The sequence below is a fragment of the Empidonax traillii genome, unplaced genomic scaffold (assembly GCF_003031625.1).
Source record: "Empidonax traillii isolate 1590-97213 ecotype Southwest subspecies unplaced genomic scaffold, ASM303162v1 scaffold26:size2357266, whole genome shotgun sequence".
Taxonomy (NCBI): domain Eukaryota; kingdom Metazoa; phylum Chordata; class Aves; order Passeriformes; family Tyrannidae; genus Empidonax; species Empidonax traillii.
Genome location: NW_020955219.1, coordinates 479,532 through 500,412, shown reverse-complemented (window position 1 = coordinate 500,412; position 20,881 = coordinate 479,532). Strand labels below are relative to the sequence as shown.

At 54.6% G+C, this 20,881-nt stretch overlaps 2 protein-coding genes across 4 annotated transcripts in view; both read left to right on the top strand.

The window, feature by feature from the left end:
- Nucleotides 1–5,515, top strand: part of STOML2 (stomatin like 2) — a 6,758-nt gene extending 1,243 nt beyond the window's left edge. Inside the window, exons 2-10 of the mRNA XM_027906392.1 lie at nt 449–601; nt 901–1,000; nt 1,985–2,043; nt 2,286–2,387; nt 3,015–3,149; nt 3,673–3,817; nt 4,143–4,222; nt 4,434–4,562; nt 5,237–5,515. Of these exons, the coding sequence (XP_027762193.1) occupies nt 449–601; nt 901–1,000; nt 1,985–2,043; nt 2,286–2,387; nt 3,015–3,149; nt 3,673–3,817; nt 4,143–4,222; nt 4,434–4,562; nt 5,237–5,368 (1,035 nt within the window). The 3' untranslated portion in view covers nt 5,369–5,515. The remainder of the gene's footprint in view (nt 1–448; nt 602–900; nt 1,001–1,984; nt 2,044–2,285; nt 2,388–3,014; nt 3,150–3,672; nt 3,818–4,142; nt 4,223–4,433; nt 4,563–5,236) is intronic.
- A 1,176-nt stretch (nt 5,516–6,691) lies between these two features.
- PIGO (phosphatidylinositol glycan anchor biosynthesis class O) lies at nt 6,692–18,916 on the top strand. Of its 3 annotated transcripts, none has more exons than XM_027906358.1 (10): nt 6,692–7,262; nt 9,194–9,337; nt 10,438–10,561; nt 11,510–11,669; nt 12,075–12,248; nt 14,060–15,632; nt 16,189–16,320; nt 16,585–16,787; nt 17,546–17,616; nt 18,210–18,916. In XM_027906358.1, exons 1-10 carry the CDS (start codon nt 6,770–6,772, stop codon nt 18,328–18,330), a joined length of 3,195 nt encoding a protein of 1,064 aa, XP_027762159.1. In that variant the 5' UTR covers nt 6,692–6,769; the 3' UTR covers nt 18,331–18,916. The 3 variants fall into 3 exon arrangements, with proteins under 3 accessions (XP_027762159.1, XP_027762150.1, XP_027762168.1); XM_027906349.1 differs by having other exon boundaries at nt 16,117–16,320; XM_027906367.1 differs by lacking the exons at nt 17,546–17,616; nt 18,210–18,916 and having other exon boundaries at nt 16,117–16,320; nt 16,581–16,729.
- The last annotated feature ends 1,965 nt before the right edge of the window (nt 18,917–20,881 follow it).

Sequence of the window (20,881 nt, the reverse complement as noted above, 5' to 3'; positions counted from 1 at the left end):
TGAAGGGGGTTTTGGGGGTCTGGGGAAGTACTCAGGTGGTGATGGGGTGCTGACGGACAGTTTATTGAAGAGGGGTGGCCTTGGACTGAGGTGACAGAGAGGGCTGGGGGGAACAGGCTTCACCAGGTTATAGGGGGCTGATGGGGCAGAAGAGACCCACACACACCCCTTTCTTGCCCTTACGGTGGCAGGGAGGCTTTATTGCCTATTCCAGGGGGGATGTGAGAGGAGATGTGCAGAAAGCTCTAGCATGGGAGCTGCCCTGCACTGTGGAGAAGGCTGTCCCTGTGGCCCTGGCTTCATCCTTGTGGCAGCAGCTGTGTCCTCTTAGAGAATGAGCTTGTTTGGGGCATCAGAGCTGCTTCCTGCCCTGGAGCACTGCCCACAGTCCCAGAGAGCAGAGCAGCTGTGGTGCTGGTCTCAGTTCCGTTCCTTCTCCGTTCCCCAGCACTCCCAGCAGCTGAAGGGAGCAGCACGGCTGGCCCCGGCTCCGTGCCGCTGGAACTCCGGGCTGCCCGTCAACATCGGGGTGCTCTTCGTGCCCCAGCAGGAGGCCTGGGTGGTGGAGAGGATGGGCAAGTTCCACCGAATCCTCGAGCCTGTAAGGAGCAGCTTTTCTCCCCTTCTGGATTCAGCAGGTTCCTAAAGCTGTAGCGAGGCGCGTCCTTTGCACGAGGATCCGAGGGGTGGTGGGCTCGTTCTCCCAGGCTGAAGTCCTCTTGGCTGCCCGTGAACTCATTTCCCTTGGTGGGGGTGTTGAAAGCACTGAGAAACCAAAATTCCCTCTGTTTGTGAAGTGTGCTTGCTCTGCCTGCAGCATCTGTGGTGTGTGGCGTGGTCTTTGTTTGCACAGTTCTCTCTAGTCTGACTGTCACCCGTCTAATCCTGCCTTCTTCCCAGGGCTTGAACTTCCTAATCCCTCTCCTGGATCGGATTCGTTACGTGCAGAGTCTCAAAGAAATCGTCATCAACGTCCCAGAGCAGTCAGCTGTCACACTGGGTGAGGAACAGCTTCCGTGTCCTGCCCCTTCCCTTCTGCTGCATCTGGGGTGAGCAAGGGACAGTGTGGGGAGGAGTGGAATTGACTCAGGCTCCTGCATTCAGCCCCATCTCTTGGCACCCAGACTTGGCCATAAAATCACAGGATCGCAGGATGGCTGGGTTGCAAAGGACCTTAAAGATCACCTTATTCCAACCTTCCTGCCAAGGGCAGGAACGCCTTCTACTAGACCAGGTTGCTCAGGGCCCCGTCCAACCTGGCCTTGAACACTGCCAGGGATGGGGCATCCACAGCTCTGGGCAACCTGTGCCAGTGTCTCAAAACAATTTTAGTAAAGAATTTTCTCCTAGTATCTAACCTAAACTGCCCTCCATCAGCTTAAGGCCATTTTCTGTTGTCCTGTCACTCCATAGCCATGTAAAAAGTCCCCCTTCAGCTCTCTTGCGTCCCCGTTAGGTGCTGGAAGGCTGCTGCTGTAAGCAGGGGGCACCCCAGGAGGTCCTGCAGCTGCCCCTTGCTGGGTTGAATGCACCTGACCAGGAATACATTTTTCAGATGTCTTCTTTTACTGAACCACAAAAAACCCCACAAAATCAAAACACCTCTCTTAAAAAAGATTTTAGATCAGGTTAATGTATCTAATGTTAATGGACAGCCATTACATTTCTAGTTTTCAGAGTTTTGTTTCATTTTTTTCCCCCTTAAATCTTTATTTACAAGAACTACAGTGTTAAATGTTTCTATCTGGAAACCCGAGATTTGTTTTGTATTAAAATATTGTAGTGTTTTTGTGGGGAATGTTAAGGTCATTTTTACAAAGTCTTTAGACGAGGAGATCCATTTCAGCCAATCCTTCTTCTGTGCCGTGCTGCTATGCCAGGAAGGAAAAGGGCAACCCTGCCCAGCTGTGTTGTGGAAGAGAGGGTTGTCTGTTTTTTTTCTTTGCTGCTTCAGTAAACAGGAGCTGTTGTTCTCTCCTGGCAGATAATGTCACCCTGCAGATCGACGGTGTGCTCTACCTGCGGGTTATGGACCCCTACAAGGTACCATCCCTGCCCCTCAGGCACCTCTCTCCTGGCTCTATCTGCTCCCTGCTTCCCAAAATGTGTGCTTCAGCCTCTGTGCCCTGCCTGGTGGGTGGGCTTAGCACCCTGACTGCTCCTGAGGCTCCAGACTCCAGGTGTTTGTCAGGGATGTTTTGTTTTGGCGTTGTTTGTCCCTCCTGCCTCATTCAGGGTCCCTCTTGGCACCTCTACCCACTCTGTTTTGTGCTGCTGCTCTCCAGGCCAGCTATGGGGTGGAAGATCCTGAGTATGCAGTGACCCAACTGGCCCAGACCACCATGAGATCTGAACTCGGCAAACTCTCCCTCGACAGAGTCTTCCGGGTGAGCTGGGGAGGTAGATCATGGAGCTACCAACGTCTCTGGAAGCCCTGGGGCAGCCTGCCCCAAGCTGATACACTTACCAGCAAAACGGCCTTTGCTAAGAGGGCTTCTGGCTTCTGTTTCAGTTGACCTATTGGTGAATCCGTGGAGATGGGTCTTGTTTCCGTTGTTTTTTTAACAGGAGCTATTTTTTGCCCTGCCCTGGATTGTCTGGAAGGGGTGATGGGTGGTGTGTGCCCAGACCTGGCTGGTCCACCTGCGTTTCTTTTGAGCTGGTGACTCATTGCTCAGACCCAGTGATGAATGTCCCTGACGTGGTTCATGGGATGCCCTAATCCTTGTGCTGTGTTTGCTGGGCAAAAACTGGAGGTGTTGGCATTCCTGCTGTGTCCAGATGTACACTGGATGTTTGTATGCCATCAGTTTCAGTTGGGGGCCCTGCTCTCCCTAGGAGATGGTGACCCTTTCAAGAGCTGCGGGAAAAACCTGACCCTACCTGATGCCTTTGAAGATGTTTTTTTTCTGTCACATCTTGGCCCGTGTGGGGGGGTGTCTGTTTCCCTCCTGGCACTGTCTCATGCTAAGCACCTCTTCTCTGCTCTCTGCCATTTCCTTTGTGCCTCCCAGGAGCGGGAGTCCCTCAATGCCAGCATCGTGGATGCCATCAACCAGGCTTCAGACTGCTGGGGCATCCGATGCTTGCGCTACGAGATCAAGGACATCCACGTGCCTCCACGTGTGAAGGAATCCATGCAGATGCAGGTGTGGCTCTGTGGGAGGGAGGTCTGGAACAAGAGGGAAGTCTCCTCTTCCACACAGCGTCGTCGTTACCTGTCCACAGCTGGCAGCACCGGCTCTTCCTGTATGAGGGGCACTTTGGTGGCAGACATGCAGTTAGTGAACTGAATTAATAATTCCTGTCCTAATTTTGTCTGTAGTGGCCCCTGCCTGGTACACCCAAGCCTTGCCAGCTCCCACTAAAATCCCTACTGGGCTCTGTAGGGAAGAAAATCCCTATAGCTGAAGGTCTCCCCTTGGGAAAAGCTGGGCACAAGATCTCCAGGCTGGAAGGGGAGGAGGGGGAAGCAGCTGTCCAGTTGGGCGTGGATGGGGCTGGGGAGGGCTGTGAGGCCCGAGGAGCAGAAATAGCCCTCAGCAGGACCGTGCAGTGTTCTGTAGCTGCATTCGTATGCTTTGCTGAGCCATGCCTGCCCCTGCGGGACCCAGGAGTGTGTCCTTGCCCCAGTGCAGTCGTGGCAGGCTGGTGTCTGACCTGTGTTTGCAGGTGGAGGCAGAGCGGCGGAAGCGGGCGACGGTGCTGGAGTCGGAGGGGACGCGGGAATCTGCCATCAACGTGGCTGAGGGCCAGAAGCAGGCCCAGATCCTGGCGTCAGAAGCTGAGAAGGCTGAACAAATCAACAAAGCTGCTGGTAATGCCTTAGGGTAGAACATTTGGGAATCTGTAGCCATCTGGACGGAGGGGTGATGCTGCTGGGGAGAGACCACATCACTGTGGGCCAGGTGTCCTGAGCCATGTTGGTCCTGTCCTGCTGGGGCCTTTGTGCTGAGCTCCAGCTCGTGCTGCTGCCCCACCACAGCCTTGGGCAGCAGGAGGTGTGTGGCAGTGCTGCTGTTGGGGAAGAGAAGACTATGCATGCATGGACTTGTCTGGATTCACTCCTTGAAATTTTCTGGATTTGCTCCTGGCAACTGCTTTGTGGCGGTTGTGACGTGTTCTGCTGTGGTTCCTTGCAGGAGAAGCCAATGCCATGCTGGTCAAGGCCAGGGCCAAGGCGGAGGCAATTCAGCTCCTGGCAGCTGCTCTGTCACAGCAGGTGAGTGACAGCTCCCTGGGGCAACCACTGCCTTGGTGCCGGCATGGGGGGAGGTGACACATGGCTGGGGTGGCACGTGGCTTTCTCTTTGACGCTCCCTGGCATTTTCAGCAGCAGGGAATGGGGATCTTTGCTGTCCCAGCTGGGGTAGGCTGCAGATATGGGCATGGATGAGCTCTTGGTGATACATGACTCATCCCTCTCTCCCCAGCATGGCAGTGCTGCTGCCTCCCTGTCTGTGGCAGAGCAGTATGTGAATGCCTTCTCCAAGATTGCCAAAGACTCCAACACCATTCTGCTGCCCGCCAACACCGGCGACGTCACCAACATGGTGGCACAGGTCAGTTGGTCACTCGTGTCCTGGGCTGATCCAAAGCAGGGTGGGCAGCAGGTCAAGGGAGGGAATTCTGTCCCTCTGCTCTGCTCTCGTGAGACCCACCTGGAGCACTGCAGCCAGCTCTGGGATCCCCAGCACAGGAAGGACATGGACCCGTTGGAGTCCAGAGGAGACCACCAAGATGCTTAGAGGGATGGAGCACTTCCCCTATGAGGAAAGGCTGAGAGAATTGGGATTGTTTAACTTAGAGAAGAGAGAGCCTTCCAGTACCTAAAGGGGCCTTACAGTAAGGCTGGAGAGGGACTTGTACAAGGGCACCTAGGGATAGGATAAGGGAGAATGGCTTCAAACTGAAAGAGAGTAGGTTTAGATTAAATATTAAGAAGAAATTACTTGCTAGGAGTGTGATGAGGCACTGGCACAGGTTGCCCAGAGAAACTGTGGATGCCCCATCACTGGGGTGTTCAAAGCCAGGTTGGATGGGGCTTTGAGCAGCCTGATCTAGTGAAAGGTGTCCCTGTCCAATCCCCAGAGGGGTTGGAACGAGATGATCTTTAAGGTCTCTTCCAAGGTTAAATGCTTCGGTGATTCTTGCCCCAGGGAGGTGAGGGTGGCAGCGTGCTGGGACCCAGCCCTCTCCTCTCCCCCTCTTCTCATGACTGTCTTGTTCCCTCCAGGCCCTGGGGATATACACCACACTGACCAAGCCACAAGCTGTGAAAAACCAGGATGAGACTCCTCCAGCCCACGAGGAGCCCCAACCTGCCTCCATGGAGATGCTGAAGGCAGAGCAGGGCAGCTCCAGCTAATGGGACTGGAAGGATCCTGCTCCTTGTCCCGAGGTCTGCTCCGCAAACGGCAGCCCTGTCCTGCTGCGGTCAGATGCTCTTCTTCCCTTAGTCCCTATTTTGTATTTGGATTTAAATCATGTAATAAATGGTACCGGTGCTGCTGCAGCATGTTCCCTTGTGCTCGGGGGCCTGACCCTACCATCTGATGCCAGAGGGGGACCATCCATGCTCAACAGGCTCCAGGAGCTCGCATGGACACACAGTGATCTGCAAGAGGAAAAAAATGGAAATTAGGAAGAAATTCTTTACTTTGAGGGTGGTGAGGCACTGGCAGAGGTTGCCCAGAGGCGCTGTGGGTGCTCCGTCCCTGGAAGTGTTCAAGGCCAGACTGGATGGGGTATTTGAGTGGTCTAGGGGGAGGTGGCTGTGCTCACGGCAAGGGGGTTTGGAACAAAATGATCTTTAAGGTCCTTTGCAACCCAAACCGTTTTATGATTCTGTGAACTTCGGGACTCTGCTCCTGGGAAGGATGCCTTTCCCCAGGAGACCCCTCCTCTGGGAACGTGAGCTGCTGTCACTGTCTCCTCCTCTGTCATCTCTCAGAAGCTGCCCCTACAACGCACGACAGTGCGTTCTCCGCAGAGGGCTCCTCACAGCGAGCACCGCAGGGCGGGAAAAGCCTCTGCAGATTCATTAATTAACTGTCTAATTAAAATCAGCCTCTGGCCTTCTCGGGGTGCCTCGCCGGGAGGGAGGTGCGCGCGGGGGATTGGGCCTCCCGGCCGCCAGGGGGCGCTGCCACCCCCGCGGCTCAGCACGGTGCCGCTCTAGCGTGGCGGGCGCCACGCGCGGCGCTTCCGGGGGCGGCGGTCGGCGGGTGCCGCAGGTGGCGCCGGAGCGGGGTCGGGGGGCGCGGGGGGCTGTGAGGGAGCGGAGCGGGGTCGGGGGGCTCTGAGGGGCCAGAGGGGAGTCTGGGGATGCGCCGGGCACCAGGGTGGCTCGAGTGGGAGGTGGCGTGCCGGGAGTGCCGGCGACGGTCTGGGGGTGTCAGGAAGGGTCTGGGCTGTGTGAAGGGAACTGGGGGTGTCAGGACGAGGCCCTGGGGGACGTGAGTGCACGAGCGGGGCTGAGGGCCTGTGAGGGGGGCTGGAGGTGTCAGAGAGAGGGTCCAGGGGGACACTGGGCAGCTGGGAGGGAGCAGGACACGGCTCCCCCTCGGGCGGGGTACGGGGAGGTGCACAGGGTGGTTGTCAGCACATGGTGTGGGGCCGGTTAAAGGGTTGTGTCGGGGCTGACGGGGTGTTTGTGAGGGAGAGGTGGGTGTGAGGGGTGTGAGGCCAGCGGTGGGTGCTGGCAGGGAGTGGTGTCCGGCCCAGGTAGAGCCGCCGCGGCCTGAGCCTGCCTGTCCTTCCCTCTAGGATGCAGCGGTGGCCAGTGGTGCTCTTCCTGGCCTGGGTTTGCTTTCTCTTTTTCGCCGGCATCGGGCTCTTCATGAGCGGCTTTTTGCTCACCCGGATCGAGCTCGCCAGCAGCAGCTCCTGCTCCGACCCGCTCGTGCCGCCGCCCTGGGAGGGGCAGAGCCTCCCGCCAGGCTCCTGCTGGGCGCCCCAGCGCTTCTCCAAGGCCGTACTCGTCATCATCGATGCCCTGCGCTTCGAGTTCGCCCGCTTCGACCCCGGCAAGGCCAGCCCGCTGCCCTACGAGAACAAGCTGGGGGTGCTGCACCAGCTGGCCACCTCCCAGCCCCGGCACGCCCGGCTCTACCGCTTCAGGGCCGACCCCCCCACCGCCACCATGCAGCGCATCAAGGGCCTCACCACTGGGTCACTGCCCACCTTCATTGACGTGGGCAGCAACTTCGCCTCCTACGCCATCCAGGAGGACAACCTGCTGGCACAACTGGTGCAGAACGGTGGGTTCCTGGCCTTAGGCTGAGGCAGGGGACAGTGAGATGTTAGAAATGGGTTTTTTTCCACTCTTAGGGTGGTCAGGTCGCCCAGGGAGGTGGTGGAATCAGCATACCTGGAGGGGTATTTAGGAGGCGTCTGGATCTCGCACTGGATTTAGTGGTTTAGGGGTTACAGGGTGGTTGGATTGGATGATGTTGAAGGTCTCTTCCAACCTTGATGATTTGATGATTGGGACTGTTCAGCCTGGAGTAGAGAAGGCTGCAGGGAGACCCATGGCAACCCTCCAGTATTTGTTGGAGGCCTGCAGGGAAGCTGGAGGGGGACTCTTTATCAGGAGCTGTAGTGCTAGGACAAGGAGTAAAGGGTACAAGTTGATAGAGGAGAAATTTAGGTTAGATAATAGGAAGAAATTCTTCATTATGACAGTGGTGAGACGCTGGAACAGGTTACCCAGGAAGGTTGTGGATGCCCCAACCCTGGCAGTGTTCAAGGCCAGGCTGGATAAGCCCTTGAGCAACCTGATCTAGTGAGAGCTGTCCCTGCCCATGGCAGGGGGAGTTGGGACTAGATGATCTTTAAGGTCCCTTCTAACTCCTTAACATTCTTTAATTCTATGACTCTGTGTGGGCAGAGCAGTGTCCCACTGGGATGGGGCACTTGCAAATCCCTGCTCGGTTTAACCTTTGTTCAGAACCTTGATTCCTCTCTGCCTGGGAAGGGAACTGCTCACAACACCTCCACCCTGTTAGCTAATTCTTTTACCCTGCTCAGTGACAGTTTTCTCAGGCAGAGCTGCCGTGCAGGCAGGGTTTCTCCAACTTGTGCTGGGAGTGAGAAGTAGCTGCAACCGTGGCTTCATCTTCATCATCCTCAAAGATGACAAGAGAGCAGGTGAAGGTGGCTGCTCTGACGGTGACTGTCACAAGGTCACCCCCAGGAGTGCCTGTAAGAAGCCAAGGGCAATCGGTCATGTTGTGTGAGGAGGGAGGAGCCAGGTGGTGCCAGGTGCACCAGGTGGTGCCAGGTGTGCTGTGGGGGTGAGCCGGCCTGCCTGGCCAGCTGCCTGTGGCTCTTAGGCAGCAACCTCACCACAATCTGGGTGTAGTTCAGTGCCACTGTGGGGTGCTCAGTGCAGCTGTAAAGGGTTTGTTGTGGTGGGATGGTGGAGTAGAGGGAAAGAGAGAGGACGCAGTGGGTTGTTCTCCAGAGAGACTTCCTCCTATGGCTCAGAGTGGCACCAATACCAGTCCCTGGGTTGAGGCAATGGGACTGTGTGTGAGCAAGGTGGGCAAATACAGTAAAACATCTGAGGCAAAATGCACTGCTAAGCTCTGTGGCACAGCAGCAGCCTCAGAGGAAGCGGTTCCTGCTCCCAGGCTGGAGAGGCACTGTGGGACATGGTGGGCTGCTGGCAGGCAGGACAAGCAGAGTGAGGGTAGAGGGAAGAAGCATCAGTGCTTTTGCCTTCCCTTTTCCACATCTGAAACACCACCAGTGCTGTGTTTAAAAGCCAAAGCCCGGGACTCATGGCTTCTATTTAACCTCCACCTCCTGCCTCCCGTTTTGCAGTGGGGTCGCAGGCCTTGGGTGAGGGTTTGTCTGCTTCGTGCTGCACCTCGTGCACCCACCTTTGTTGTGACCCACAAGTCTTTCTGCTGGGGTGATGTGTTAGGTCACCAATAAATCTTGAGGGTTGTGCAGGTGAATTTGGTGTGGAGGACACTCCTGGGTTTAGAGACAGGGCTGGTCACTCCCCTTATTCAGAATCATTTACAGCCAGATGGTCATTTTAATTTTAGGTCACTTTTGAGTGTGGATTGGAGAGGGGCCATTGCTCTAGACCCTCACCTAGCTCTGCCCAGGCTCTTTGCATTGTTGTGGGTAACAGCATGACTCAGGTGGGCTCTGTCTCTCATTGCTTCCTTTCTCACAGGAAGGAAAGTAGTCTTCATGGGTGATGACACATGGGAAGGACTCTTCCCGAAGAAGTTCTTCCGCTCGTATTTCTTCCCTTCTTTTAACGTGAAGGATCTTCACACTGTGGATGATGGGATCCTGCAGCATCTCTATCCAACTGGTAAGCAGCCCTTTCCCCAGGGCCTGGATAACCCTTGACATTATGTGGGAGTTCAAGTTTGGGGTAGGACTGAAGGATTTTTCTGTTATGTTGTGGCACTGAGCAATCACAAATTGCTGCCCAAGGATTACAGTGCTCCCGCTGGATTTCCATGGATAAGCCAGCTCTTGGAGCCCCTAGACTATTTCTGTAAATACCTTTCCACCATTTGGAAGGGAGCTCAGCTTCTTGGGATGAGATTAGACTTCTACATCTGTCCTGGAAACACTCTGGCAGGATGGAGCAAGAGGAGCAGCTAAATTTTGGCATGTGGCTGCCCAGGAAGACTCACAATGCTCTGGGAAATAGACAAGGCAGGAGGCTGGGATGCAGCACTGCTCTCAGCATAGCTTGAGTGCCTCCTGATCGTGGGAAGAAGGTGAAGTGTGAGATTAGTTTGTGAATTTTAGATGATTTTCACCTCCTTGAGCTCCTGGGACTGAGGGAAATCCTCTTTCCTTTTCTGAGTTTGACTCTTAAGTGAATCAAGGGTGCAGTGGCCTTTCACAGGGAAGTCCTTGTGCCTTGTGGCAGAGCTGCTCTTCATCAACTCCAAATATGTTGGTTTCCATGCGTCAGTGCCCTGAAGCAGAGGGGAGAGGCTGGGGAAACCTTCTAGCCAGGGGCAGTGTTGGTGTGTCAGGTGGGATGCAGAGGGGCACACTGTTGGGTCTGGACCTGAAGTAACTCCAGGGGAGGATGGGGATTATGGTCTTTTCTTCTCCCGACGATCCCCTTGGTTTAGCTCAGTTTGTGCCAGCTCGATTTAAGGATGTTTCAAGATGGCTTTGGTGACACTGCACCTTTCCTATCCTGAGGGGTGGTGAGGAAAAACCAGGGACACTGGCTTTGATGTCCCTGTGCCATTACACCCAGGCACTTGCAGCCAAGAGTGTGCTTCAGTTAAAACCTGCACCGATCTGCTTGAGAGCTGGCAGTGACAGTGGCAGGAGGGGAAGAAACAGCAGTGTCCAGAGGCAATCAGAGAGCTCTGGCAGGAGGATCCAGGTGTGGGATCCCAGGCTGATATGTGATAAGGCTGCTTTTGTTTTGTTCCACAGTGGACAGTGGAGAATGGGACATGCTGATTGCTCACTTCCTTGGCGTGGACCACTGTGGGCACAAACACGGACCCGACCACCCCGAGATGGCCAAGAAGCTCACCCAGATGAATGAGATGCTCAGGTGATTAATGCAATCGGGATGGGTTGACTGAGTCTTCCCAGGGAGATGCGGAGGACAACAGGGGTTGCTTACTGACCCTGTTAGCATGGAAAACAGCTTTGGCCAGCAGCAGCTGGAAGCCCAGCTATGGGCAGTCTCTTTGAGTAGGTGCATGTTGATGAGAGGTTTGGTTTCAGAGGTAAGGCTGCCTGTCGGAGCCTTGGTTCTCTACCAAACCATCAGGTGACAGTGCAGCTGGAATACAGCTGAGCCTCAGTCTTCCCATCCTTAAACATGGAAGTTACGGCTACTTGAGCAAACACGAGGTTTAGCAATGTTTGAGAAGCACATGGAGGACCCTGGATGGGGATTGCTGCATTCACCACACAGGCCTATGAGTTGCACCTTTGTGTGCAACTGGGATCCAGAAATCTCAGTCATGCAGATATGTCTCAGCCCAAAACGCTGCAGCTTTTCACTCTTAGGACTGCTTTAAGTTTTGCTGCTACAGAGCGTGACTTGCTCTGCTGTATCTGAGAGCGCAGTGTATATCTACCAACCTACTGCATCCTTCCAATCCCCTCTTTTGTCCTTTAAAGTGGGAGGTGGCTTACATAACACGATACATGACCTGAACAGAAGCAGCCTAAAATTTTGTTCCTGTTGGGACCCTGTCCTCTGAATTGCATTTTATCAAGATCTGTGAAGGCACCGTTTGCTGCGAATCCAAGGAATATTAGTCCAGTCTGTCTCAGGGCTCTGAATTTTCAGTTTGGCTTTAGAGCACCCATTTAAAGCATGGTCCCTGGCTCATGTTGCAGCTCTTCATAAGCACTTAGTTTTGCTCATACCCATTTGTGGGCTTCACCTCTGTGCTGCAGGCAGGCTTGGTGGGGACATGTCCTCTCCCACCTAGGCTGGTTGGGCTCCTGCCCAGGGAGGACTTGACCTTCCTTATCCTGGTGACAGGTCCTTGGTGGATCACCTGGGGAATGACACCCTTCTTCTGGTGGCTGGGGACCATGGCATGACAGAGACTGGAGACCACGGTGGCGACAGCGAGAAGGAAGTAAACGCAGCACTGTTTGTGTACAGCAGGACACCCCTGTTTGGCAGTGGCCCTCCAGAGGTGAGAAGACGCTGACCCTTGGTATCCGAAGTGAAAACTGCATGCTGCGTTTACAGAGAGTGACAGTTTGATTGGGATCATTTAGATTGAGAGGAATGGGGGAGTCTCTCACCTTGTCTTGTGAGAACAGTGGAAGGGCTGATGCAGGATCCAGGGGACCAAAGCGTTTGGCACCCATGTTCAGACCCTCCAGCTCTGAGGGATGCTTGTTTAGGGCTGTACCCATCAACCTGCAGCTTTCAGCAGGTATCCTTTACTCCGCAGGCCCCTCGGGAAGGGCAGAGCTGTGCCTTTTCCTGGATTCACCTTTGAATGGGGATATCTTCCCCGTCGTCCTCTGACACGAGTGAAATGATGCATTGCTATGTTCTTTCTGAATTTGCAATTCCTCCCCTGTCTCTCCAGGAGCCTGAGACCATTCCCCAGGTGAACCTGGTGCCCACTGTGGCCCTGCTGCTGGGTGTCCCCATCCCCTACAGCAACATTGGGGAGGTGATGGCCGAGCTGTTCTCTGGGGATGGTGACGCTGTGTCTGCAGCCTTGCAGCAGCTCTCGGTCTATCACATCAACGCCAAGCAGGTACGGCCTGTGGCAGGCCACCCATTGAACTAGAGGGGAGAAGGAATGGCTTTTTAAGCACAAACATCTTCTCTTTTGTGGAGATGGGGTAGTGACATGGTGTTACCTTCAAAGGGCACTGATTTTGAGGTGTTACCTCCTTGCAGTGTTTGCTCCATTAAGAGGCAGCACCGTTTTCCCCAAGTTAAAATGAAAGATTTATTAGAGCTGCGGTGCAGAAAATACTGCCTGGGAAGGTAGCATTCCTTTCAGGGTGAGGGCTGGTTCCAGATTGTCAGGTCGATTTGGAAATGGGGGATGCCAGTTCCTCAAGGCTGAAGATGACCAGGGGCAAGTCTTGTGAATGGAGATTCAAGAGTAAAATTGGGGTTTTGATGCTGCTTCGGTTTTGGAGGAGAAACAGTGTTAACTGGAAAGCTATTCCAGATCAGTGACAGAAGGAGAACAGTAATGAAGGACTAAATAAATACTGTGTAACGGGTGACAGTAAAGTGGGTCACAGAAGGAGCAGTTTTCACCAAGCACAACAAAATACAGAACCCCAAGATCTGAATGACAAAATTTGAATGAAAGTGAAGGGAGGAATAAAAGAAGCCCTGGAAATGGAGCAGGCCAAGTCAGAGCCTCTATGGAGGAGGTGAGGGCTGTCTCTTACAGCTCTGGTCATGCTACAGAGCCAGATTTGCCATAGGCATTGCAAAGCATTTCTCTAGCTAAGGGCCAGTCTACCTTTGAGGGTCCCTGGATTGCTGGGAGCACAGGAATAACTCCTCCAGTGCCCAGCCAGCTCCTTGGAGTGCCAGTTTGTACCAGTGGTACAAGCCAGTGAGGAGCTGGAGAGAATACAACTGTTGATGGAAAGATGGAAACGTTCAGCCTCTCAGCTCTGTAGAGCAGCAGAGTGCTTTGTCATTTAAAGATGATACTGTATGTTCATGCCCATTAGTCACTGAGGATATCAATCATCATCTGTTAGGAATCAGCATTATCCAGTCCTGCCTGTTTAAATGTTTGTGCTCGTTTGTCTGAGGAGGTTTCTGTCTCAGTCATGTTGTTGTTGAAGGAGTTGTGGCATTCCACGGCGGGGTTGTGCAGGCCTGTAAGAGAGCTGGTGCACACGTCTGCCGTTTGTGGGCAGGGCAGACTGATCCTGCCTGTGCTCTGAGGCGACTGGAAGGTGTGTGGAGTTACATATGCGTTTCAGGACTTGAGCAGATCTACACTGCTGAGCAGCTGGATGTATGCGCAGGTGCCCTGCCCTGCCAATCCCCCTGTGAGACTTCTTTTATGACTCTTGAAGTAGGAAACAAGAAGCCTACGGTGCAGTTGTTTAATGTGCCTCTCTTGAAGAAGGGGAAGCAGTTAGGTCTGATCCACTAAAGGCTTTTTAATTTGATGTTTGTCCTCAGACAAAACTGTAAAAGTCGACATCAGGTGCAGATTAAGAGCCAGTAACGATCTGAGCTTCTGGAGCACGTTTGCCTTATTGCTGCCAAAGACTGTATAAAAGCCCTTAGTGATGCCCAGTGTCAGCAGAGGCACAGCTGCAGGTGAAGACCTGATTGGAGTCAGTGTGGCTGTCAGGATGGATGTGTCACTTGAGAGGGGCGTCACTTTGGCAGATGGGTTGTGTTTCCTGCCAGTGACATCCTGAATTTGTGTGACCAGCCCAGGATGATGTGGCTGGGGAAGGGTCTGCCCTAGCAGGGGTTGGTACACTATTTCCATTCTGAAGGGGCTGTGAGAGGCCGCGAATCCTGTTCCCAGTGGTCCAAGTGCTGCTGTCTGATCCTGTGTCCCCTCTCCCGCAGGTGGATCGCTTCCTGCACTCCTACTCGCTGGTGGCTCAGGACCTGCCAGCAGAGCAGCTCCAGCACCTGCGGGAGCTTTTCTCCAGCACCGTGGAGGAGCACACTCAGCTCTTGGCCCAGGTGCAGGGAACAACGCTGGTGCCTCCGGAGCTGGAGTCCAGGCTGGGAAGCCTCATCGGTCGCTTCCAGCTCTACCTGCGGGAGGCGCGGGCTGTGTGCACCCAGTCCTGGGCCCGCTTCCATCCCCTGCGTATGGTGGGGGGCTGCATCCTTGTTGCAGCTTCCTGCTTGCTCTGCTACATGGCCTCGGAGCTGCCCACATCCTCGGACTCCTTCTGTCGCAGCTGCCTCCTGTACCCGCTGCTCTGGGGCCTTGTAGGGGCTGCTCTGCTTGGGCTGGCCCACATTTTCACCCAGGAGGGGCTGGACCTTCTCCTGGTGTCATCATGGGCAGCTGCTGCTTCTCAGATGGGATTTTTCTGGCACTGGTGGGGCCGGCATCCCAAGAGAGCACGTTTGGTGGGCAGTCAGCCACCCTTGGCCAGCAGTGGCCTGAGGCAGAGACTACGAGCATGGCTGGGGCTGGCATTCCCCATGGGCATCCTGTTCTTCCGCTGTGGAGCCATGTTCTCAGATAGCTTTGTTGTGGCTGAGGCGAGGGTGGCCCCGTTCCTGCTGGCCTCGCTGGTCATGTTGCTGGTAGGAAAGCTCCACTGGGACGGTCGCCTGACTGTGCCAGAAAGCCCCAAGCAGCAGCTCCTTGGCTTTTCCTCTTACCGGAAAGAGATCTGGTACCTGCTGTGCCTCGTGGCCGTGCTCCTGGTCTGCGTCCGCCTCTCCGGCTTCTTCCACCAGTGCCGTGAAGAAATTCCTCAGTGCCGGCCCTCTCTTTTCCTCTCCCCCCTTGCCAGCCTGAGAAACACACGGGCCAAGAACCTCTTCTACCTCCTGTGCGTGGCCTTGCTGGCTGGGCTGGTGTATGCAGTGCGGAGCTGGCTGCGGCACTACGGCAACCTGAACAGCTCAAACCCCCTCGTGCTCTTTGTGCGCTGGGGCTTCCCACTGGTGGTGCTCTGCATTGCCTGCTACTGGGCCGTGGCTTCCAGCACTGACGACTCCCTGGGCAAGCTGCAGGAGCTGGTGCAGGCGGCAGTTGTTGCCTTTCCGTGGGCCGTCTATGGACTGGTGTCTGTGGGACTGCTGCTCCTGCTGTGTAATCCCATGACGGTGTTTGCCAAGGACACACGGGAGTCGGCAGGATCCATCGTCACCCCCTACCTGGGGGTTCCCAGCTCCGAAGTCGACTTTCTCCACGTCATCCCTCAGATCTACAAGAGGATGCAGGAGTCCCAGAAGAGCCGTCTGGAGCGGGGCAGCTGCAGGGCCACGGTCGCGGCGTACGGGCTGGGCAGCGTGTACTCGGCAGCCCTGGTCATAGCCCTCACCCTCCTGGGCTTCCTCCTGATGCTCCTGCACAGCGAGCGCCTGAGCTTCGCCTTCCTGCTGCTCTTTGTGGAGGCCTTTGTGCTGCTGCACATCCACACGTGTGCCAGAGGCCTTGCTGGAGATGCTGGTGAGTCAGTAGAGCAACCTCTGGGTGTGTGGCCTGGTCCTCGCCTTGCCTTAATTCCAGTGGGAGAGGAAGGGCCCAGCCTCTGCTCTTGGGGAATGGTTGTGCACTGATCCTCACGGGATACACCTAGCCTTTTAAAAGCTGCATAAATCCTGTAGTAGAAGAAAGATGCATGCAGCAGGGACATGTACATGGGAAGAATCAGGGGAAGGAGTTCTACACCCATTTCTTCTGCCCAGGGTGTGAGCAGTCACCAAATCCACTGTTACTGACAGAGCCCAGTAGCAGGGTGGGCAGCAGAGGGAATGCTGGCCCTTTGCTGCATCTGTGGTGGGGTCTGGGCTGGTTCCTGTCTCTAAAGAGCCAGCATGGAAGGGGAACCTGGAAGAAAGGTCACTAGGCTTTTTTTGATCATGAATCTGTCTTGTTCCTTGATGCTGATATCCCCACTCCCCACCTCTTTTTTTATCTTTTTGTCCCTTAGACCCTTTTTCGGTGCCCTGGTATGCAGTCATCTCCTGGCTCCTTGCTGCTTCCCAGTTCTTCTATTCCACAGGCCACCAGCCCATCTTCCCAGCCATCCACTGGAATGCAGCCTTTGTTGGCTTCCACCTTGACCACAGCACGAACCTCCTGCCCGCTGTCTTGGTGGGCGCCAACACCTTTGCCTCCCATATCCTCTTTGCAGGTAAATCAATTTCTCCCTGGCTGTGGTGCCTGAGCAGACACAGCTTGTTGCTGTGCCTTGCCTGGGGGTATGCAAGCTGAGCACGAGGCAGTGAAGGCTCGGGCACCAGCTGAACGGCAGCATCTTCACTATCCCCTTCTGCCTGTGGCCTGCAGCTTGGCCTGGATATCTGCTTCCTTCATGGCCAGGGCATGATGGGAGAGCCTAGACTGCTCCTCACCTTCTGGGCTCCAGTAATTTCATGTGCCTTTGTCCTTGAGGTAGTTGGCTGCCCCCTGCTCCTGTTGTGGCCCTTTGTGTGTGAGATGCCCAGCTCACAGAGGAAGAAGCCCAAGAAGGAGTCACAGGAGGAGCTGCGGGAGGTGGAGGAGCGCATGATGGAGATGAGGCTGCGGGAGTCTCCAGAGAAGTTCTCCACTGCTCTGTTGCAGCTGGGGCTGAAGTACCTCTTTGTGCTTGGGACACAGGTATGGGACAGAGGCAGGGTGGCTGTGGGAGAGGCTGTCTAGGAGGTAGTTGGTGTGCTGTGAGAACTGTGGGTCACTGATGAGAGAAAGGGGTCAGCCAGGACACAGACAAGTGCAGGTGTGATATGTCTGGTTGCAGATGGAAGAACAGGTCCCTTCTCAGCTATGCTATTTCCTCTATGCTTTGGGAACGGTTCCAGCATGGAAGCCACTGTATGGATTAGGCTGCTTTTCATACTCATCTGCCCAGAGTGGGAATGTCTGTTCAGGAACTGCAGGGCCATAATCCTGCTCCCCCTCTTCCCAACCATCCCTATCTCACACCAGCTCTGGTTTTCGTAAGTGCTGTGGTGATATTGGGAGCTAAATACTAGAAAATTAATCCTGTGAAAGGAGCTAATAGCTTTCTGGGGTTTATCCTTTCAGATCGTTTTCTTGTGTGGTCAGACCAGAGGCAGTGCAAGGTAGGGGCCAGGCCCTGTAGCAGGAGAGCAGGAGTGCTCCTCTCAGTGAAACAGCAAGTTAGGCATGGTGTGAGTCCTCTGTGCTGCCCCAGCCTGGCCCCACGAGGGCCTGCCTGTACCCCAAGCTGCTCAAGTTTCCTGATTTGAGGATATAGAAGGGAGTCCTGTTTGGGTGTGCACTGCACCAGCCTCTCAGGTGTGTACAGTTTAGTACCATCTTCAGATGTGAGACTATTGCCCCAGGAGATCTTTCCAGAGTCACTTGTAACATGTTTTTCCTGATCTTCCTCTCAGCTTCTAGCCTGTGTTTGTGCAGCCATGATCCTCAGGAGGCACCTCATGGTCTGGAAGGTCTTTGCCCCCAAGTAAGTCTCAGGAGTTGCTCTGATGATGGGTAAGGTTCATATCCCTGGCGTGAACTGGAGTTCCTAGACAGTAATGTTGGAACAGACCCTGTGATTGATGTTCTGACTTCTTACCTAACAGAGGTTTTAGGAATGTCCTTAAGTAATTCCTACTTGAAATTCAGAAGCTGGACTTAAGGTAGAGCCTAGAAATTTCTCCTCGTCTTAATTCCAAGAACCCACAGGGCCCACCTGGAAGCTAAGAATATTCAGCTCAGAGAGCCAAAGGTAGGGACGAGACCAGATGTGGTAAATCCAGAAATGCTAAACTAGCAAACCTTTGGAAGAGTAGATGTGGGAGGTGGCCTCAGCCTCTGAGGGATTCAAAATCCCACCTGAGTCAGGTCCTGAGCCACCTCTAAACCAGGGGCATGCTTGCCTTCCAGGCTGCAGGCATCAACTGCTGGGGAGTGAATGTAATTCAGGTTTCAGGTTGTGGGGCGCTACCAGCCACTCACTGTCAGGAAAACCAGTCTGCTGGGAGTGATGGGAGCAGCCTGTCTTTGTTGGCACGCTGGCTGTGACCTCCTTAACTGCCTCTGTTGCGCCTGCAGGTTCCTCTTTGAGTCGCTGGGCTTTGTGGTGAGCAGCGTCTGCCTCTTGCTGGGGATCTCCCTGGTGATGCGTGTGGACTGCGCCGTCAGCACCTGGTTCAGCCAGCTCCAGCTCAGGTAGCGCCGGAGACACGGGGATCCTGACCTGCTCGTCGGCCCAGGCTGTGGTTGTCCCCTTGCCTCCCTCGGGCTGGGAGGGGTACACGAGCCGCCAGCAATGAGTGCCTGCCGGCAGCAGTCAGGGATTATCCCCTGCTCCCTGCCTCTGCGCTGTAGAAAAGGACCAGAGTCAACTGTTCCTCGCTCACAGCGGGGGTGTTTCTCAGCAGGGGAGGTCAGAGCTCTTGCTGGGCCTTTGCTGGCAGCAGGAGGACTCTGCTGCAGGAGCCCAAGGCACAAAGCGTCCTGGAGCGCTCCTCTGGAGAAACACCAATGGGGATATTGCTGCTGCTTTCCTGACAACTGTCTCCACTGTGCAGCTGGAAGGCTTCAGTGGGCAGCAGGATGTCATGTTGCCTGTGCAAAGACTCATGGGATGGGGCCTGCTGAGGATGGAAGAGGAGGCTAGAAGGAGAGGGAATGTCCCACAGCCACCCCTTGTTTTCACACTGGAATCAAAGTGTAAGGGATTAACATGTGCAGATGGCTCCCAGGGCCTTGGTGGCAGCTGCTCCTCTGTAAAGTCAGTCAGTTGCTCTGTAGTGAGGCTTCTCAGTGTGGCCAGAAGGACAAGGGAAGTGATCCGTCCCCTGTACTCCGCACTGATGAGGCCCCACCTTGAGTATTGTGTTCAGTTCTGGGCCTCTCAGGTCAGGAAAGCCATTGAGGTGCTGGAGCAGGTCCAGAGAAGAGCAACCAGGCTAGGGAAGGAACTTGAGCACAAGTCCTGTGAGGAGGCGCTGAGGGAGCTGGGGTTGTTTAGTCTGCAGAAGAGGAGGCTCAGGGGTGACCTCACCACTCTCTACAACTCCCTGAAAGGAGGTTGTAACCAGGTGGGGGTTGGTCTCTTCTCCCAGGCAATCAACAGTCGGACAAGAGGGCATGGTCTCAAGATCTGGCAGGGGAGGTTTAGGTTGGATATTAGAAAGAAGTTCTTTACAGAGAGAGTGATCAGACATTGGAATGACCTGCCCAGAGAGGTGGTGGATTCACCGTCCCTGGAGGTTTTTAAAAGGAGGCTGGATGTGGCACTGAGTGCCATGATCTGGTAATCACAGTGGGATTGGGTCAGGGGTTGGGCTTGATGATCTCGGAGGTCTCTTCCAACCCAGTTAATTCTATGATTCTATGATTCTCCTGCCCTACACTCACTCCTATTTTCCTGGTGCTCCATGGTTGATGGAGAGCACTCTGGGCTGCCTTGTACAGCCTGAAGAGGGCTTATCTTGGGGCAGTGGTAGCAGAGAGAACTGTGTCCATGACCAAGAAACTCTCCACTCATGTTCTCAGCCTATCAGAGTTCCCGTGGCCAGGTAAGGCTCCTCATCTTTTCCTGAGTGTGTGCTGCTGAATGCTGGCCATTGATTGTGAATGGTTAAGGTAGAGGGCATGTAGTGACAGAGTATGGGCTCACTGCAATATTGGGCCTGGCCAGGAGGAAAGAGGAGCCCAGAGTAGCTGTCCCAGCTGCAGGAGTGGCCGTGGTATGAGCTCCAGTTCCTGGAAACAGCTACTTGAAAGCCCTGAGCAGGCACCATTTCTTGTAGGAGGTGGTTTAATTCACTGGTGTCTGTGTATGTGCTTGGGGTTATGGGCCCCAGGCACTGCAGCCAGTTGCATCCATCATCCTGTGTTTGGTACTTCTTTCCCTCTTGGCCTTGGCATTCTGTGTGGGACTTCATGCCACAAGTGAGCTACCCCAAACTACCCTTGGCTGCATGGTGTTTCTTTCTTTATGGGCAAAGATGAAGGACAGTGACTATGGTGACTGGCCACATCCCAGCCAAGTTCCTCCCGCAGTTTTCATTGGAGCTGGGATTCCTTACTGCCCTGAACCACTGTGTGGCATTACTTGGTGCTATGAAACCTTCTGTCTCTTTCCCCACTGGAAAGAGCTGAGGACTTCTTGCCTGGGATTTTTGCACTGGTGTTTGTCTGATGCCATTAATTTTTAACTCATGCACCATGACTGCCCCTGTTTGAGTTCCTTACTGCAGACTGTTAGTGTAACTCCAGGCTCTTCCTCTCCTCTGCCCCGGAGAGTCCCAGGGAAAGTGTCTTGTCACCACTCTCATAATTTGAGTTCATGCCATTTTTCCCAAGTGCCCAGTTGCTGTGGAAAACAGCTCTTGAGGGCAGGTTGAGTTTTGTATTTTACCCATGCAAAATGCCTGCTCAGTTGTTAGGGTGCAATTCCAGCCAGGCTTAAACGGCTCTGGTTTTGGGTTTCCATTGCCTGGCCTGCTCCTGAGCTGCTGGCTGTGCTCTCCTATGTCAGCCTCTCCTCTGCCCTGCTCTGTGGGCCTATCCTGCTCGATTTCACCTTACTGAGCCAGGGACTGGTTTGTAGTTGGCATCGCTCCCTGGGCTGCCTCACTGCCTGGGTGCATGACACTGGAACTAGGAACAGGCAAGGGTTAGCAGCGTAGCAGGGGAAGCTGGAAGCTGCAGAAACACATCAGCCCACAGTTAGATGGGTTTAGGCAGTCCCACCCTCAAAAGTAGGTTATTTG

Bases quoted from the DNA above. Each gene is read 5' to 3' on its own strand.
- PIGO (XM_027906349.1), top strand. From the start codon at position 6,770: ATGCAGCGGTGGCCAGTGGTGCTCTTCCTGGCCTGGGTTTGCTTTCTC. The intron at 10,562-11,509 runs GTGATTAATGCA...TCCTGGTGACAG, and splicing joins CAGATGAATGAGATGCTCAG to GTCCTTGGTGGATCACCTGG. The intron at 12,249-14,059 runs GTACGGCCTGTG...CCTCTCCCGCAG, and splicing joins ATCACATCAACGCCAAGCAG to GTGGATCGCTTCCTGCACTC.